This window comes from Thunnus thynnus, chromosome 20 (assembly GCF_963924715.1).
Source record: "Thunnus thynnus chromosome 20, fThuThy2.1, whole genome shotgun sequence".
NCBI classification, from domain to species: domain Eukaryota; kingdom Metazoa; phylum Chordata; class Actinopteri; order Scombriformes; family Scombridae; genus Thunnus; species Thunnus thynnus.
This window is the reverse complement of record NC_089536.1, coordinates 2,076,857-2,097,738: the sequence shown is the minus strand read 5'-3', so window position 1 is coordinate 2,097,738 and position 20,882 is coordinate 2,076,857. Positions and strand designations below refer to the sequence as shown.

Here is a 20,882-nt window from a genome sequence, read left to right as displayed (position 1 = left end):
TTTATATACTGATTATAAAAGCTAAATTGAGGAATTTACAGTAAACTGTTACCACTAATTTATAAAATGACCCTTAAAGGATATGACTTGCGATTTTCTTTATTTCTCTTCTTGTCAACAAATCTCATGTTTGGATCCAAACCAACAATGAACTGATCTACTAACAAGTATTGTGTGTGTATCTAAAGTCTGATATATCTTATTGTCCAGAAAAAAAACACGTCAGTGAGTCAAACCGCTGCACTAGGTGACATGTTCCTTCATCACGATAGTTTGTTCGCCAGACATATTCTTTAAAATATCTTTGTTTGAGCACACACACGAGACACAGCACACGTCAAACTCACCTCTCATTGGTCACCCCCATCAGACTGATGTTATTGACATCCAAAATCAGGTCACCTGACTTAAGCCGACCTGGAACAGAGAGTGACAATCAGTCAGACAGACAGACAGGAGATGGAGGATAATAATAACAAAATACCCCAAAAAAACAAACTACCTACCGTCCACAGCAGCCAATCCACCGGCTATCACCCGCTTGATGTAGATGCCAAACTCCTCTCCTGTCAGCTCTCGGTAGCCTCCGATTATTTTCACACCTACACACATAAAACTCAGGTTAGTCAGGAAACTTGTGCAGAAGCTGAAAAAAAAAAGCCTTTCAACTCACAGGTAAAAAACTATTTATTCTTCTGACGCCGCTATGCATGAAATACAAGTGCAGTTCAAAAAGTGAAACTACATTCACGATGATGATTCAGAGGTCAGAGAGGTCAAAGGGGGGGTAATGGGGGGGAGAAGACGCTCACCGAGTCCCTTCTTGCAGTCGCAGAAGTCCAGCCTCTGGACAGCTCGGTTGATGCCGTGCGGGCCCATGATCGTCCTGGCAACAAGCAAAAACACAACAGATTCAAAAACATATCAACATCCTGCCTCATGCAAAGCTTCTCTCTCTCTCTCTCTCTCTGGTGCACAAAATAATCAAATCATCACAGGATTTTGTCATTGTCTCCCCCTCCCTCCCTCCCTCCCTCCCTCCCTCTCTCCCTCTCTCCCTTCCGCTCTCTTCTGCCCCACACAGCAACATCCAAACCAATAAAATCTGTCGCCTCTTAAACGGCACAGCGGTTGAACCGAGCCATGACCTGGATGTTACCAGGAAGCTCCGACAGACACAAACAGTGATTAAAAACTATCAAAAGGAACATTACAAAGCAATAATTAAATCCTCGATGTGACCCCTGCGTGTTCAGTCTCAGATTAAAGCTGAAGGAGATTCCTCAGCAGACGTGGTTAACATCATCCTGCTGTCTGCTGGTTTAGTCCCGAGGCTCGGCTCGGCTCAGCGTCAGAGCAGAGTGCGTTTCAAATGCTGATGTGTGTGTTTTGTCGAAAGGTTTGTGTAGAGACAGCATCTACTGTCGAGGTCATACTGAAGGGACTAAACCCAACACTGATATTATCGCCGTATAAAAAAGTTGATGAGCGGACGTGTTAGCAAACATTAAGCAGACACAGACTCACACCCGATGAACGTAAGGCCAGTATTTACTCTCCTTTTAGTTCTGGTTTGCTCTCTGCCAACTCCTGAGAAAAATATCTGTCTCTTCAGCTGCTAAATGTTCCACTTTCTTCAGCAGCTAACTGTGTCTGTCTGCTGTTTTGCTGCGGGGCAGGTAGAGTTCAGTCGGTTTATCAGAGCTTCTTTGATAGAAACAGCCGCCTGCTGCTGCTGGAAGCAAAGCTAATGAGAGCGCTAACACTGTGTCTGCACCATGTTAGAGCCCCAACAATCAGTCAATTAATTCATTCATCAGAAAATTAATCAAACCTGTAATGTCTTTTTAGTTTTTAAGGAGTATTTAGTATTTAGGTGCAGAACAGCTCTGCTTGCATTAAAGGTTTGCTTTAATGTTTTTCTATAATTTTTGTACAGTAAGCTGCAGTAGTTTTTAATATTTACACATGAGAGGAGTGTCAGTGTTGATCAGCTGCAGCAGGAAGCTTTGGGAACGATTTTGCTTTTCATCTCCAGCAATAACAAAATACTAAAGTTTAAACTGAGTAAAACTTCAGTTCAGTAGCGTCCAAAAGTTGTTTTGTCATAAAGCCGAACAAGATGTATTTCAGAAATCATTTTGGAAAGACAATATTCTTACCAGGCAGCTGTTTGATTAGATGCACTCCAAAATCTGACTGGTACAGCATTGAGCCGGGTGGACCTGACTGCCATTTCGACACCGCTCACTAAAACAAAACAGCTTGAAACAACGGCTCCCTCGTAGGAAACAATACTGACTAATTAACAAATGTTTTTCTTAGCTTGCCTTGGCTGAATTCAAATAGAAACTGGTCTCTTCCAACACTTTAAAGCTGTGAAAAGACACAATTTTAAAAAAAGTTCACCACAGCATCTCCACTGTCTGCTGCCGCTGCTTCATCAGCTCATAGAGATTCAACAACATATCTACCACCTCTACATAGCGACTTGTGTCTCCAACCATCAGATAAATGTACTGCAAGGGAGATAAAAATGTGATACTTCCCTCTGAAATGTAGCTAAAGAAAATGTCACTTAATCTGTCTTAAACTTAAAAGTCCAGCACACATGGAGGTGAATAAAGAACCGTTTGAGTGCTGTGGCATCATCTCGATATCCTTCTTTGTTTTGAAGTAGAGCGAGCTGTGAGTTAGCGCTGCTGTCAGGAAACCAGGCCACATATACAGTACTGTATGTTATGTAAGGGATAATGTACAGCGAAGTGGATGAATATAGATTTCAAGGTGAAGAAGAGGTCACTCTGATCTGCCTGAAGAGGCTTATTTCGAAATAATAACATTATCCATCTTAACAAACAGCCACTGAACATATATGATATGAATGTACATCATTCGAGACAAACTGTTGATTGAAAATGTGAAGCCAACATATTCAACGTACTGAGGCCCCAGCATTACTTTCCAACACAGATGGATGTCATCAGTAGCTGGATTTACATACAAATTTAGCACGAATTTTAACCGAATTTCGTGAATATAACTCCTGTTGTGTGACTATTACAAGATTAACAGTTGGTGGCACTAATTCTTCTGTTGGTGCCATTAAACTGTTGCAGAAGAAGAGGACACAACGAGACGACTTCATTAAAAGAGCGACAGTCAAAGTTCAAATGATGGAAAAGATGATGGAAATATGACATTTCTGTTAGTTTCATGTATTCATTTGAAGAACGTTACAGCTGTTGTTTTCAGCTCTTCATGTACGTCACCATTTATTCACTAGGTGTTTACATTTGCTTTTTATCCACACAACACTTCAGACAAGCGTAAAAACATTTTTTTACAGAGCCCCCCAGCAGTGTGTGCTCTTTCACAATACTTTTGCGTTCCAATGCAACATCGTCATTTCGTCTTAGGTGCCCTCGTGTGAAGTTAAACATATAAGCTGTCGACAGGTGTCCCATTTCAGGTAAACTTGTGTGGTTAGAATAACTAACCTAAAATGTCACCCTGCATTTTGTTAATGTTTTTTTAATTATATAGTTAGCTACACAAAGTAGGCTAACGTTAATGCTCGTGGAAACAAGCTAGCTAACGTTAACGACCGTTCACTGTAGCTGCAGTGGATAAGCTGAAAAAGGCAGCAGTTGATAACGAATTTTCCGGTTAAGATATAAAAACTGAACAAATTAAAGTTATATATATTGGTCTATATACAGGTTACAGTTAAAGATCTTATTTTAAATTAAAGTGTTTTTGCAGCACTGCTACATAATTTATGGATTGTCTTACATGCCAGCAGTATCAGTTAGTAAGCTGCATATACACATTAGTTCTGTGATTTTTTTCCCCCAACGAACGCTTGTTTCTGTGTTTCACTATGTGCAGAAGCATGCAGCATCAATGAATGAGCTTTGGTATTAGCCACTGTTAATTAGAACTTTGTATTTTACAGTAATAACATAATGCTACAGCAGTAACAATGTTAGCAGTGGTTGTTAAGTGGCTCTGATCCGTGTAAATGTCATACAATCTGGACACATTTTTGCTAACATATGCTTAGAATGATGTGATGTTTGCCATGCATATGGTTTACCTTCCCTGGTGAAAGATTTTGATCAGTATGGTCCACAACCCAGAGTTCCCTGTTCTAAAATATGAACATCACAGCATTGATCTGTTTACACAACAACATGAACTAAGTCTGACAGTGTAAGACATGCTCATAATATATTTTTTTCCATATCCTGTCACAGATTTGGTTAACTTAAAAAGCTCCAAGCAACTTTTCCCCACCAACTGGGAAAGACGTCGAATGTAGACACTAATTCCTCTGAGGATCTTTAAAGCTTTACATGCTCATGAATAATTTTTATTTAATAATATATGCGATTGTTTTAACTGTCTGTGTGTGTTTATTAGCTTTGTCTGGAAAATAAAGTAAAGAATTTCTGCATGTAAATGAGGTCTAACTGACTGAACTAATAGCTGTTAGGTGGACATGGAGGAGGACTTTGAGGACTTCCTCAGGTCAAGGCATGCTGCAAAAGATATAAACCGAATGAAAATGGACAAGGTAATTATTTAACTACACTCCAGAATTACCTTTCAAATTTGTCATTTCCCGCCAGGACTTTCTGTGTTTGTGTTTGGACTTTTAGTTTAGTTCCTGTTTTATTTTGGAAATGTCTTCTCCTTGTGTTTTGTTATTTTTACTTCCTGTGTTTTTCCACCTTTGTTGATCACCTCACGTGTTTCGCCTGTGTCTCATTTCACTCACCTATGTTCAGTTTGTAATCAGTCCGTCTATTTAAAGCCAAGTGTTTTCCTTGTTTAGTGGCCAGTTTGTCTTTGTTATGTGGTTGCCTCCATGGACTTTTGCGTTCTAGTCGAACTTGTCTGTTCCTGATGAGACCTGTAAGCTTGACTTTTGATTTTGAGTATTAAAACCCTTCATTCAACCTATCTGTCTGTTGAGTCTGCATTTGGGTCCTTCACCTGTCTACCCTGCACACCCACTTGTGACAGTATGAACTGGCCAAACATGGACCCAGCGGATGAACTAGGTGAGGTGTTTTACACCATTTACTGCCTCTTGAACTTTTACAGATGACCAAGCTGGACTTGCAGAGTTTGAAGACTGCTTTAGCCTCCTTGTCTGCTAGTGTCTGACCTGCTAGTCCTCAGCCTGCTTCCCAGCCAGCTAGCCTGCAGCATGCTACTCACCAGCACGTTAGCTCCAAGCAGCCAAGCCATCCTGTTTCTTCCAAGCCTCCATATCAGCCTGCACCCAGGACCGCTAGCAACCAGGCTGCAGTCCAGTTAATAAGGCTCAGGTTCGCCAGCCTGTTTATACGGCCTGTCTGTCCTGAGCTGGCCACTCCTCTCCCCACCTCCACAGAGTCTCTGCTCTCCAGCTCCACTAAGACTCAGCCCCTGGTTCTCAGCTTTCAACTCAAGCACCAGCCCAAGCAGCCACCCCAGATTCCTGAACCCATGCTTAAGCAATCTCTTGTCCCTGCTGATCTGCAGTAACCCCCTATCCCTGTTGGGCCACAGCAACCCCCTGTTCCTGCTGGGCCGCAGCAATCTTCTGTTCCTGCTGGGCCACATTAATCTTCTGTTCCTGCTGGGCTGCAGCAATCCCCTGTTCCTGAGCTGCAACAGTGCTGTCTCTGCCTGCCCAAAGTCATGGAGTCACTTGTCCTTGGGTTCTTTTTAAGCTGTTTCCTTTGGCTGCCAAGTTTGCCTGATTCCAGCTTTCCCAAGGAGGCCAATTCTCCACTTCCTGAATCCCCTGTGGTTCTTGCCTTCAGAGTCTGCAGCATCCCCTGTGGACACACCTCCAGAGTTGGCTACACTCCCAATGGCCCAGTTCTCCATGTCTCTACTGCAAAGCGCACAATCCAACGACCTTCCAGACCTTCTAGACCTCCAGTCCGATCCAAAGCCAGAACTTCCAGACCTTCCAAACCTTCTAGACCCCCAGTCGGCAGTCTCTGCCAACCAAAAGCCAGACCTTCCAGACCTCCAGTCGGCAGTCTTTGCTGACCCACAGGCAGACCTTCCCGATCATCAGTCAACCAAGTCAGATCTCCAGCTGCGCACCTCCTACTCTGCACTCCAGCAGTCTGCCTCTTCTGCACCATGCCTCGACCTGCAGCTGAATCTTCTGGTGCTAGCTGCCCTTCCTGGCCTCCACCTTCATCGCCAACCTCCAGATCGGCCCTGCATGTCTGGTTGTCCACCTGGTCGCCCTCCGGAGTGACACCAGCCATCTGTCCTGCACCCCAGTTGCCCTCCCGAGCGACTTCACCCATCTGTTCAAATGTGAGGATTCTTTGGACAAAACAAGATTTTTTAAAATGAGCTTGAGAGCTTGAAATTGTGAGGGACATTTTTCACTTTTTAATGGATAAAATGATAATGAACACATTTTAATATCAGGGTACTTTGAAATAATTAAATTACATGGCTACAGCATATACAGTCACTTCAGAAGTGATTCAGATGCCTTCACTTTTTGCACACTTTATTGTGTTGGAGATTTCATTGTAAATTGATAAAATCTGTATTTTTTCCCATCAATCTACACTCAAAATAACCCATAATGTCAAAAGTTAAAACATGTTTTTATAATTTTTTGCAAATTTATTAAAATCAAAAAGTGAAATCTCTCATTTACAAAAGTATTCAGACCTTTAATTCAGTACTTGTAGAGGTCTCTTTGGCATCAATTACAGCTTTAAGTCTTCGAGGGTAAGTCTACCGGAATGTGGGCAGTTTATCCCATTCTTCCAGACAGATCCTCTCAAGCTCCATCGTGGGAAGCGTCTGTGAATTGCCACCTTCAGGTCTGTCCACAGATGTCCATTTAAGTCTGGACTTTGGCTGAGCCATTCAAGGACAGTTAGAGACTTGTCCTGAAGCCACTCCAGTGTTGTATTGGCTCTATGCTTCAGGTCATCGTCTGGAGGCATTTCTCTGCCACCCTCTTCGCTTGAGGGACCACAAATTCCCAAAGAGACAAGGTATGCACACATTCACACATCGATCTCCTGGATGTTTTCATGGACATAGAAGTGATGAATATGGAATTAATGATGGAGTTCAAAAATGAGGTGGCTGTTGATGCCAGTGGGGTTTAAAGAGAAGTGTACACTGCTTTCTGGCTTTCTGGGAGAAATTCCTGGAACAATGTGAAGGGGAAGAGGAGCGAGTGCCAAGACTGAGACCTCACTTTTCAGAAGCTCAATGGCAAGTACTCGGAAGGATTTGGGCAAAGGGACTTATGGGCCATGGTCTGACTCTTATGAGACTGTCAAAGGCTTTTATTTTGGCCTGTATCCTTGCTATTGATTCAGTAGATATTGCAGTGCTGATGTCATCTTTCTCTAATTACTTATCTGATGGCAACCGGATTACTGTTGAAAGGGCACTTCAGGGCACAGTGGAAGAGAGCAAAAAAGAGGATTTGCTTGACTTGTTCTCACGAATGGGTTCACATTGCCTCCTTTCTGAGCAAAACACAAAGGTAGCCATTGAAACAATACCACAAAGCCATGCCGCAAGAACCCAAATACATAATAAACTGTTTTTCTCGCAGCCTGACAGATGTGCAGATGAATCTATCTCATAAAGCTAACGTGCTGTATTTGTATGAGTCAAAGCAACAAACAAGAGGATGGCTGAAATGCTGCAAACAGAGTCTGTGCTTCTGTCACAGAAAGAGCAGACGACATTTAACCACTTGCAGTGATACATCAGGATGCAAGTTCTATCTGGTAACTTCTCGTCATGGACATAATATAAGGTGCTAAATGCTAAACGTATTAACCTGAGAATCTCCACACTACTGTCCATTTTCATTACTCTATGTTGTTATACATCAAGTGCTGTATTCATACTCATCTGTCTTTAAGTTCTATAAGAGATATATAATGTGCAATGTCAAAGGTGTCGCATGTGACAATGAACCAACAGAGAATTATCACAGAATCTGCAGCTCCCTTCAGCTTTACGGAGCTTCATAGAGTTTCAGCTCATTTTTCAGCTGTCTTTACTGTTCTGGTTCACTCTCAGGGCTCTAATAGCATCATTTTCAGACACAGCAGGCAGCTGCTTTCAGAGAAAACACATTAAATATCCACTGTACACTACCTGTTCAGCAGCAAACAGCAGACAGACACAGTTAGCTGTAGACTAGCTGGTGAATATAGTGGAGCAGTTAGCAGCTAAGGAGCCAGATATTTCCCTCAGGAGTTGGTAGAGAGCAAAAACAGAACTAAAAGAGAGTGAATACTTGACTTAGATTCACAGAGTGGACAAAACTGTAACTGCTGGATGTGGAAATAACGAGTCAACTTCAAAGGTGATATGTAATGTTTGTTCACACCTTGTTTCCATTCACCTGTCCCAAAAAATCAGTATTTACATAATGAATACTTGCAGACATGTTGTTGCACATTTTATAGTACTGGCTTGTCACTTTACAATGTTCTGTTTTCTGTATTTGATGTTGAATCTGTGCAGTTTGCCACAATTCAAAGGCTCAGTTCATGATTCACTGATTGAGGAAATCCAAAGTATGTATATATATATATATATATATATATATATATATATATGTATGTAGAGCAAGGAGTCCTGCAACAGATGGTATGCCCCCCACCCCCACCCACAGATGCCTGATCTCAACATCATCGAGTCTGTCTGGGATTACATGAAGATGGAACCAACTGAGTCACCTAAATCCACAGAAGAACAGGAACTTGTTCTCCAAGATGTTTGGAACAACCGACCTGCCAAGAACCTTGAAATATTGTGCACAAGCGTACCGAGGAGAACTGGCAAAGTCTGATCACACCAATTACTGATTTGATTTAGTAATTTTCTCTTTACTGAACTTTGTTTGAAGCTAAGTGATAAATAAAAACTGTACATAGCATTATTTTTGAACGCATCCTCACTTTAATTTTGGTGCCTAAAACCTTTGCACAGTACTGTATATAATTATATATATATATATATATATATATATATATAGAGAGAGAGAGAGAGAGAGAGAGAGAGAGAGAGAGAGAGATACTGTTTACATTGTTTGGCCATTGTATAGAGTTATTTCTGTAGTTGAAGTTTAAATACATGTTTCACTTGTGAAATGCTGTTTTTTTATATTGTCAACAGTTTATATAAATTAGCCATTCATCATTCAATAGCAACTATGTGTTTACATTTAGCTGAACTGACAGTCACACATTAAGGTTAGAAACTGTACAAAAATCAAGGATATACAGAAGAGTATGCAATAACATCACTTGTAACACCAGTTGTTATACTTGGTGGTTATTGATACCAATGTGGTCTACATTAGTAAATATGGGTGTCAGGTTAAATCTGATTAAGAACTTTCTAACAGTTCCTGTTGATTTCTGCACGAGTAGGCCAACCAGCATCACATAGTTTTGTAAAATAAGGTAAGCTTCATAATAAACATCCAATGTCCACCTCTAGACCAGGACCCATAAACATTACTGCAACACTGTGTATCAGAAAAAAAACAATGAAATAAAAAGACAGACAGATTAGTCTTGTGATACCAGACAATCGGAGATCTCCCCACCTATTGTTCATCTGGGGATTTCTAAATGCACGGTAGTCACTTAAATGGCAGCAAGAACAGCCACTAGCAAACCTAAGCTCCTTACATTTTGTCAAGGACACACCTTAGTGGAAATGATGCTCTCCCCCCATTCTCCTCCATAGTGAACTGCATGTCACTGCCCCAGTATGAAGGGCTGCCATAAAGACTTTGGACTGGTTCATTGTTTCACAGTTTTAACAACCAATGCTGGGAGTTTGTCCTCATTCCTCTTTTGAGGCAATTGAGTGGTAATGCAATTAAAGAATACCATTTTTTAGATATGGGTGTCAGGTTTGTAAGTAACGAGTTACACATACAGTAGCTAAAAAGGACATGACATAAACGATCACATCATCTCACCTGGATTAGTCCAAAAATCGTTATCTTTCAGGTCTGTCAATAGGCTATCTAAAACTCTGTACACTACTTTCATAGAGATCCCCACCAGGATTCTCTTCTTTGGTTGGGTGTGCTAGTCCCCCTCCACATAACTGTCAATTCTTTGAGTGTGCTTGGACCGAAGAAGACATTGAAAGTCCTGCACGTCCATTTTCTGTGCCAAGGTCCTCTCTCACAACATCCTTTAAGGCGCTCAACTGCTTCAACATAATACCCTCTGATTACCTTGGGATCGCTGTTGGTAGTATAGGCGTTGAGCCAGATAATATGATCAATATGCCAGATGAAATTTGGTCCCTTTGAGAAGTAATTCCGTCTCTGGAAACGTCTCCTTTTCCTGAGTGAAACCCCTCTGGGATCCAGCTCTTTCATAATCAAGCTTACAAGTGCAGTAACTGGCCACAAATGAAACCTACTGCTTTCTTCTGGAGAGACCTCTTCATCTAAGAATTTGTTTAAGTTTACTTTCATTAATTACATAACTAGGCCTATTGAGCAGTAGTACTATATCACAGGATCCGGCACCGTTGCTGTTTCAATGTACACTGGAAACATTTCAGAAGCATCCTCTCTTTAGCAGACACATTTCTAACATAGTTCAGAGTTGTTTTGCTTTTTACAGCAGACTGAATGCATGTTTGCAGCTGGTTTAGATGATTTGTGGCTGTACTTGAATATGACCAATGCTTTCTCTTTGAACTATCATTTGAAATGTCACGGCTGCTGCCATTAACCTGTAGTTTTGTTCATTTTGTCAAATGATGTCATGATCATAAAATAATAATTTTATCTTCATCAGCAGCTTGGTAATGACTGCTGGTTAACAGGTAGCATTTATGAGCTGAGTTCATCTACATCTGACAACAGAAACAGAAATATATTACAATATGCAAATGAGAACGACTATATGGTGAGTTCAGCTGATCATATTCTCTGTATTAAAACAGAATGTGATCACAGAGAGCAGGAGACTGAACTCTCTCTCCGTATCGCTCATTATAAACATTAAAAACTAGTTTTTCCAAATATGTGTGAAGACAAAGTCAGTAACAAATTAAATGTATCATTAAAAATTAATTTCGAGTCAATTGCCAATAAATACAAGCATTTATATACATTCATAAGTGAATTTAACACATCCAGCATAAGCAGAAGAGAGTCTGGGTCACACATTTGTGTATCGTGTATCAATTCTTTTCTAGAGAAATGATCAGCTGATCACTTCGTATCACTTTAAGAATCTCCCAGTTAAACTTTGATTGAACATTTGTATCTGCTCTACTTCATACTGTAGTTCTGAATCAGGAGCTTCATTGTTGGCAGTGAGTCAGATACAAAAGGTTTCAGATACAATAAATTAATGTTTCATATATCAAGCTGCGCAGTCAGTCAATTTTCAGGTTTTTTTGCACTCAAATATACAATATGTATAATATGTGTTGTTGTACCATATCTGCTTGTAGAAACTGCATTATTAAACTTTTTATGGTTCCGTTCAGACAGTTTTAACTGTCACCTGATCGCTTTCAGCCCTATCAGAGCTGTGTCAAGTTACTGCAAATGAAAACCTGACATTTCCTGCTTTTGCTCCTTCAACTTAAAAGCTTTTAAGTGAAAAACTAACAGGAAGCTTTTATTACAAAGAATTTATAGGAAATCAAATGTTTTTATAACCGCATTGGTGAAGCTTCATTAGCGGCGATATTCTACAATAAAAACAGGTTGACACAACAAAGATCTGGAGATATTTTGAGTTATTTGTTCAGTGAATCGGTTATAAATACAGCAGGGGAGGAAGAGGACGAGCAGAAACAGCCAGAGTGAGATGTTAGATGAAGAGCTGCAGGATACAGACACTCGCTGCATTTTCTGCAAACAGCACACCTCCAGCAGGTAAACAACTTCTTTCACCTGCCGTGTTGTGTGATGGAAACACTCGCAGTGTGCAGCTCAACTCGACTCAACTCCCGGCATGGCTCAGAGCAAATACCCCCAAAACAACAGAAAAACACTATAAGGGAACCTACTGACAAATGATTCAATAATAAAGTATTGGAACCAAGAAGACCTACAATCTGATTCACTTGATATCAGTTCTTATAATGACTTTTTTCTTGTTGTACCATTAATAAAACAAACGTACCTTTCCACATTAATAACCCGGCAGCGGCAGCAGCTCTCTGAGCCCCAAACACGGATGACAACGAGCGGCGAACTCAACGGCAGGGACACAAGGGAGCAATTAAACTGATCACTTAATACCTGTTAATCTGCATTACCTGCCACAAGTGATTAACATCACACACAGGCCGGCTGCCAGCAGGAACATACAGGAACACCACCGCAGAGCCTCCAGACCAGTGTCAACCAACACTGACTAATTATATCCACCTATGAACTACACGCTTTACATCTCTGCTGTATGTTTTACCGTGTTTTCTTTTATTTATTTATTTATTTTATTTTCATTTGCTTTCAATTATTTGTATTTATTATGTTTTTATTAATTTTATCACCTGGTCCTGTGAGGAACAACCTCTCATTCTGCCATTTGTGTATTTTTATGTAGTTGGAATAATTAAATAAACCGGAAACTGCTGCTCATGACACATAAAAAATGAATCAGCAAAGTAAGAGCTGCAACAATAAGATATTTACACAATTACTGGATATATATATTTTAGACACATCAATAAATATCAATGTTTTATAGTAGAGCTGCAACAATTAGTCAACTGACAGAAAATAAACAACTTTGATCATCAAATAATAGTCATTATTTAGCGGCTAGAGTTTTCTGTGACATACATGATAGTAAACTGACAAGACATTGAAATACGTCACCATGAACTCTAAGAAATTATAACAGGCATTTTTCACTATCTATCAGTTAATCAAACAATCTATCAGTTAATCAAGAAAAGAATCAGCAGATTGATCAATAATATAAAATAATCATTAGTTGCAGCTGTGTTTTATATTATTATTTATATAGGAGATAGTGTGTATTTAACAGATCAATATTAAAGAATGTCAAGTTAACTTTTTTGTGTTCAACACAAAATGTCCCTATTTAAACAAGCAGAGTTACAACTTTGAGTGGAAGAGCAACACTGTCTCCTTCAAATTTTAAACATTTATATGAGACTGTTGTCCAGAGAAAAATGACACCTGAAGCAACATACAGTACATTTACCTTGCAGCGCCCTCTACTGGCCGTAGCAATCATCACCGGAGGAAAGGAGGAAATCAGGTGACATTATTATAAAGAGACAAATTCCATGTAAGCTGGATGGATCAACAAAATATTAACACGAGAGATCGTTGTCAACATTGTTTTTTAAAAACCCTGAATCCCCTGTCCTTAACCACGTGGTTATTATTGTAACCTCCCTTAACCTTAAAGAGGACATATTATGCTTTTTATGATTTTCTGTTGTTTATATACCATTATGATGAAGGATATCTATGTGAAACATGACCAATCAGAGCAGAGTGGGCTCATCAGGAGGGGGGTCTTAAAGAGACAGGCCTGTTTCAGACAGAGGCTGAACTGAGGGGCTGCATAAAGGACCAGTAGAAGATAAATAAGGAGTTTTTAACTTCAAATCATGCAAAGTAGTTCCAGTAGAGCCCCAGAATATAAATATAGAGCTGGAAATATACAGAATATCCTCTTTAAGGCAGTAGTGTCGGCAGAAATCACAGTGCGGGTGGGCACAGAGAAAATCAGGTGGGCTTAACCCGTCCAAGACGAATCATACTTAATAGGTCCTGAAACGCATATGTTAACCAAAATAGACCTTTACAACTATATTTGCCTGAATGCACCACAGCCTCATACATCATCTGAGGTAATGTTACAGGCACCAACACGAACATTAACAGCATCGCATGGCCTGAGACGGCAGACGCATATTCACACAGCTGCATGTATGGATAGAGCTCCACCAGCACCAACATGCTCAGTAAAAATTACACCTGAACATAGTCCGGCACAGCGGCCACAGACGCAGCAACATCAGCATAAAATCCAATTGTACACCCAACAAAAACTATACCCAATAAGCAATAATATTAAAATAGACAATATGCTACTACAGTCCAGAACTGTAAATAAGCAGGAACAACGAGTTCAGTCTGTGTCCTCACTGATGCAATGATGCCAGTTTTTATCTGACTGACAGTTTAAAAGAGTCTTTCAACAGTACAGCTTGTTGCTGCTGGATTCATGGATGTATAAAGAGAACTGGATACAAGAACAGCGTCAGGCTTTTAAGCTAATTTTACATAGCGGCCAAACAGTGTAATTACAACATCACATGATGCACACGGGCCCAAAAATCTATTTTCCCATAGACTTACATTGTGAAAGAGAGTCTAGAAAGTCTAACAGAGCCGCATGATTGAATCGTTTTCTGTTAGTATGTTATGTTTATGTTAAGTTAAAAACCAGAAATTAGCCGTCTCAGCTGGTGGAAGCCTCTAGTGAGCATGCTCCATCGCCCTTAAAGCGTGCGCAGTATGTTTTCATCCGAGTGTTTCCTTACAGCGGGAACTGGCTTTTCATAGTAATGTACGGGGGCCTACCTCCAACGCTGTATCCAGTCCAGGCTCAGCCAGGCCCACCTACAGCTATGCAGCAGCTCTAAATCATGTAAAGATATTCCAGTAAAAGCCTCAGATTGTCCGTTTTAAGGAAGTATTCCTGTGAACTAAAACCACAATGGGTTAAAATCAAAAACAAGTTACAACAACACTTTTAACTTGGAGAATATTTGCGTTATGAGGTTTCTAAAGTCCAGCAGCAACATATTTCCAATGAATAATCTCATTTAATGTTTATAATTTTATATTGAAATACATTCTTGTGAAGAAACAGTGAAGAACTACAGTCTGAAGATTACTGTGAAGTGTTTATTATGTGGCATTCATATGGTGTCGGAATAATCAGAAAAATTAGTTCCGACTGGGAAAATTCAAAGCAGCGACCTCCAGGGCTGAAAAATGAAGCCAAAAGCTGCAGTTCCTTGAACGACCACTTCAGGCTCTAAAAGTGAGTCAATCCCCATAGACCTCCATGTTAAAATGTCCAACTTTACAGCAGAAATAAACATGTTTACAGTCTGGTACAAACAACGGTTTTGGTCTCTGTAGCTAATTTCCTCTTTCATGACAACTGTACGGGGGTGAAGTTTTTTTTATAACTCACCTGTTTAAATTTTATTAAACCGTAAAGTTCTGCATAATGAAGGACATGGCTGCTTTGAGTGACAGGTCCACCAGCTGTTAGGTGGCTTGTTTCAGCCATTCGGCCCGCCTCTTTGCCCATTTTTGATTGGCTGGGAGTTAGGCAGCATCACGCACTGCCGAGATGGCGACGGCCGCTTTGAGCTTCAGAAACCAACGGGTGACGTCACGGTAACTACGTCCATATTTTTATACAGTCTATGGAAAATTCACATGAACGCCCCCGAAAGTCAGTACAACAACTCGGAAAGTCGGTGAAAATCTTGGTACACGGCGTGCCAAAAGTTGACGTCATATATTCAGAAACATGGCACAGAAACACAGAAATGTTTGGTTGATGGCAAGGAACTTTTTTTCTTATTCACATATTGCGTATAATTTTTTGCTCACATCTAATTTGTAATATGTTATTAGATTGTAACCGTTTGTTGCTGTCCACGTAGAGAGTGACCTAGATTAGTTAGAAAGTTATTTATTAGCATTAATCCTGATAACAAGTCAGGTAAAGCAATATTTGAGTGGTTTTAAGGAATGTACTGCTGCAGCAACAAGTAGCGTCCGTGTTGTTTCCACATTACGACTTAAAAGCTCATGAACACAAGTAAGAACGACTTCCCAACTTGGGAAATGGAAGCATCTGAGGAGCACATGAATGCAGCGATATTTAATCTCCTCCTGTGTGTTTGTTGTCTGACTCCATATGTTCCAGTGTCAAATAAAAACAGTGGTCCTCCTCCCCCTCTGTGGTAAACTGCTGCAGATGTTTTCACAGCGATAAGTGATTTGCTGACAGATTATTAGCAGTCACAGGAAGCTGCTGCAGCTTCAGTTCAAACAGGATCATTGAGCAATCGGATGAGAAAAGATAAGTCGTCAGTGAGCTCATTCAGGTGTCATTTACAGCTACGGCAGGTTTACTTTCCTGCCTAGTTTGCATTAATGGTAATAATAAAGATAATCACGTCATATATGTGACAAAACTATAGGTGACACATCTTACATGAGTGTATCGACTTAAATACAGATTACCACAGGCTGTACTATGTATTATATATTAGAGTTAAATACTATAACTTGTTTTGTATGTAGTAGTAATATCTTTATTCAGTCATCACACACAATACAATAAGTATAAAGTTGTGACAGATATAAAATCATATTGTATGATTATGAAGCATTATACCTGTAATGACTAAACACAGAGTCAGAGAGTTTACCTGAAGCAACAAAATGGTGAAAAACTCCCGTGGTAGTTGGTGACATCTTCAAATATCTAGTTTTATCCGATCAAGATGTTTAATTTGTGATGACATGACGAAGAGATAAGCAGAAAATGTTCGAGATCTTTGCTTGAAAACTGACAAAAATGATTAATATATTAAGTAAAAACTGCTGCAAATGTATTTTCTGTTTTATCAATCAGCTAATTGTTTCAGTGCTTCAACTCTTTTAGATGATGTCTAAAAGTCATTGTGTGAGTTGTAACACAGCTGAAAAGTGTTTAATTTTGGAGATACAATTTTTTTTTACCTAACAGCCATATTTATCTTACACTGAATGTAAAATATGAATCTGTAAAAATACTCAGTAACTCCAGCTGTCAGACAAAAGTACACATTATCTCTCTGGAATCTACTGGAGGAAAAAGTAGAAAATCTCCAAAATGGAAACACATAAACTATGCTGATATTTGAACCAGAGTAAATGTACTGTCATTAAAAATGTTGGTATCTTCCTTTAAAACAGCTCTCGCATGCATGACCCAGAACTGCGTGCAAGCATGTGGAGTTAAACTCCGAGGCATCTGCCAGTAAACAAGCCGTAAACCTCATTCACATCAGAAGTCAGTGACCCACATGAACTCAGCCGCAGCCAAAGATCGAGGACGCGGCAGAAAAACAAAAGCTGTAAACCATCTTAAGGAGGCGAGTTTTCCTTTTTTGAAAAAAGGAGATAAGGAAGGAAGGAAGGAAGGAAATAAGAAAGGAGCAGTGGAGGAGGAATTAGCTTACCAGTAGAGTAGCGACAGCCCATCGAACCGCTCAGCCTCCTGAGGGAGTAATGGCATTGCACGACAGTCCCAGACAACAACAAAAAAAAAAAAAAAAAATCCAACACACACTCTCACACACAAACACACAGCGCCATAAGAAAGTAAGCAGCGGGTGATCTGCAGGAGGATGAGATGAGACGGCAGCAGCGGTTCAAACGAGGTCGGTGTGTGTGACTGGAGAGAGAAGGGATGGAAATCCGCCTCGACAGGGAGAGACACACGCTTACCTTTACTCACTAATCCAGGCTGATACCCGTCCGTCACACACACACACACACACACACACACACACACACACACACACACACACTAAGGAAGAAGCAACTTGAGACTAGAAATGCTGTATTTTCTAAAAACGTGTCCTTTCTTCAGCCGAAAGATTAGAGCGTTACAGCAAAAAAACACAGGAAGGAGCTTAAATGTCTTAAAATGTTGCCTCTTTGGGGTTTCAGAAATGCATTTGGAAAGACAAATTACCTGTAAACATTACAGTGATGCTCTTTGAAAGTGTCAAGTATACAAATACTGTAGACAGAAATTCTAACTTTATTTGTCTGAGTACACAATAGAGTATGAATCATCACTGAAAAATGTGACTAACAAGACAGATGGGAAGAAACAAAGGAAAGAGGAAGATGAGAAAGTGAGACCTGTGTTAAGTAGTTGTAGTTTTATCTGCAGTGGTGCTTTTCTATCAGCAGTAACTATTATTGTATGTTTTTCCAAGTGTTTATAGTGTACATAAGCATGTATTTCACCATCTTTCACCTCACCGTTCACCTGCAAGGGTATAGCAACAACCCAGAAACATCCTAACAACCACCCAGAAGACACTAGCAATTATGCAGAACAAACAGGAGCAGCTACCTAGCAACATCTTAGCAACCATCCAGGACATATTGATGGTAGTAGTTGTATCTGCAGTGGTGCTATTCTACAGGTAGTGATCGTAGAAGCAGTAGAGCACCCAGAGGAAGGTGGCAGTGATCCAAAATGCTCCAACAACTGTCTAGAAACACACACACCATGTACCCAACCACACAGGACACAATTACACTAGCTCAGTTAGCCAGCAAAGTGCACATAAGCATGTACACTAAGTGTTTAACTATCTTTCTTTGGATCTTGAACACATGACCAAGCAACAACCTAGCAGCTAACCCACCATCAACATGACAGGGTAGTGACAACCTCCAAGAAGATGCGATCAATTATGCAGAACACGCTAACAACTACCTAGTAACATCCTAGGAACTGTCCAGGACATGTCTGTGGTAGTAGTTGTTGTAGATGTATCTGTATTGGTGCTATTCTGCAAGTAGTCGGAGTAATAGCCATTGTATTTAGCATTTACAACTACTTATAGTACACATATTAGCATTAACATTAACCACCTCACAGTGGATGCTAGCAAATATCCAGAACCCTTTAACAACCACCTAGAAACACACTGACATGTATCCAACCACGCAGGACACAATTACACTAGTTCAGACAGTCAACTCACAATAAATGGAGATTACTATGTGACTTTATGACTCTCCAAAAGTGTGATGATGCCTGAACTATGGTCGAATAAAATAAGATTGAACATTATTCATCCCAGGAGGGAAATTTAGCATTACAGCAGCAGAAGAACGGACCAGAGAGTAGTCTCTCCAGGATTTCACAGTTTTTTTTGTGATAATTGTGGCCAAAAATGTTTGATTTTGCAGTTACTTTTCTCAAAAATTGCGATACAATTTGCAATGTTATGTGCTCTTTTTGTGGTAAAATTTGCGGGATTCGGGAAAAATTGCAAACAAAGGAAAATAATCCTTTTTTTTTAAACTACTGCCAAAAAAGAGTCACATGTACTCACTTCTTGCGCGCTGACGTAAATTATCAGGACACAAAATGCGACAGTTGGTCTAAATCAAAAGCGGCCTGTTGATTTGGCCATTGTAATTGTATGCAGAAAAGTTGCAACCATTTAGCAAAATTGCAAGCTCTCGCATTAATTATTGTGATCGCAATTTCCTGGAGGGACTGTTTAATGAAGAGTTATTGCAGCAATTTTGCAAAATTGCAAACCCCAAAAATTGCAAATATTGCAGAGATTGGTTGAATTTGCATTAATTTTTGCGATTGCACGATCGTGATTTCCTGGAGGGACTAAGAGTGATAGATAGGAACTGGGTACAGATAAGTAAAGAGATATTGAAAAAAGATCAAAATTACAACGCTATAATATATTGCCTGTAACCAGAGTGCTCAAATGTACGATATACACACAACTAGATTAAGATATCATAAATACACACAAGCACAAGCCTAAAAACCAACCAAAACACCACAACAACTCGCAAAAGCAGAATTCACTTAAAAATAAAAACCCTCGAGGATGAAGTTAGGTAGATGTTTATGTTGTCATAAGTATCAGTGCAATGATTCCTGTCTTGCTCTAGTTGAATATATTCAGTCGGAAGAATATTTCAAAACAAAAGATCCACCCAGTTGTAGGAAATTCACAGAACACCAAGCAGCGTCACACGAAATATAAATTATATTCAGTGCAATACAATTCTTACATCATACAGTACAAAAGTAATTTGACATGCAAAATCAAAAATGGATATCAATAGAAATTAAAAATGGAAGAAATCAGTTTCTTTTGAAAACGAAATCATAAGGAGTTACAGTATATCGTGGTAGATTGTTGTAATTTAGTTATACTTCAGTATCTACAAAAATAGAAAAAAAACATCAGCTTTTGGAAAATGACAATATGCTGATTCATCGCACACAACAGCAACAGCGGTAATCCTGCGATTTCAAAACTTCCTCAATCGTTTGTACATTTGTCCCCAAAATGGAAACCAATTTCAAAATCTTTGTGTCAACCAGAGTTTTTGCTGAAGTGCCCCAACGATGTCAAAGATGAGGGCGGGAGGGAAAGAGACAGGAAACCACACAGCAACACACAAGCTGAAAAACACATGGTTTTATATGAACCTTTACCTGGCTGTCTGGAAATCTGAAAAACATGTTCCATGATAATGAAACTGAAGAAGATTGGTATCATCTTTAAGTGAACACTGAACAATATGAGTGTGGCTCGTTTGCTTTTCACCTTGGATAAGATAAGGCTCTACAATCAAACCTGAAGGTAGTGGCCTTACTAATCTTTGAATAGCATCAAAATCATTTTACTGGTGGGAGGAAATCAAAAGATGTGGTTTTGAGGTAAGTTGATGTTTTATTTTGACAGTACAGAGTAAGTCTCTGTGTTTTTATAAGGATATACATATAAAAACTTTTTTTTTACTGTTAATATGTGAATCATGTAGGTTGATCCATTAATTGTAACAAAAAATAAATACTTTTTTGTATTATGTGAAAGTGTAAGAGTAGGATTTTTGAGGGACAAACCCCCCAGTATGGGGTAAGAAGCCCACCACAACAGGCATCAATGATTCTGAGTAACGTAGCCTTGCTAACGTTAGATTTCTGAGAAAGTATGTACGCCATCATCTAACGCAATAACACAACAGC

The 20,882-nt window shown here is 39.7% G+C and overlaps 1 protein-coding gene across 3 annotated transcripts in view; it reads right to left on the bottom strand.

Moving 5' to 3' along the window:
* stxbp4 (syntaxin binding protein 4) overlaps positions 1–17,762 on the bottom strand; it is a 67,470-nt gene extending 49,708 nt beyond the window's left edge. Inside the window, exons 1-4 of one of the 3 annotated variants that reach the window (XM_067576256.1) lie at positions 17,308–17,762; positions 813–886; positions 507–602; positions 348–417 (exon numbers count right to left, since the gene is read on the bottom strand). In XM_067576256.1, coding sequence (XP_067432357.1) covers positions 348–417; positions 507–602; positions 813–886; positions 17,308–17,363 — 296 coding nt within the window. In that variant the 5' untranslated portion in view covers positions 17,364–17,762. Of the gene's footprint in view, positions 1–347; positions 418–506; positions 603–812; positions 887–12,188; positions 12,266–17,307 lie in introns of those variants that run through there. The other 2 variants (XM_067576258.1, XM_067576257.1) reach the window with 2 other exon arrangements.
* Positions 17,763–20,882: the final 3,120 nt, after the last annotated feature.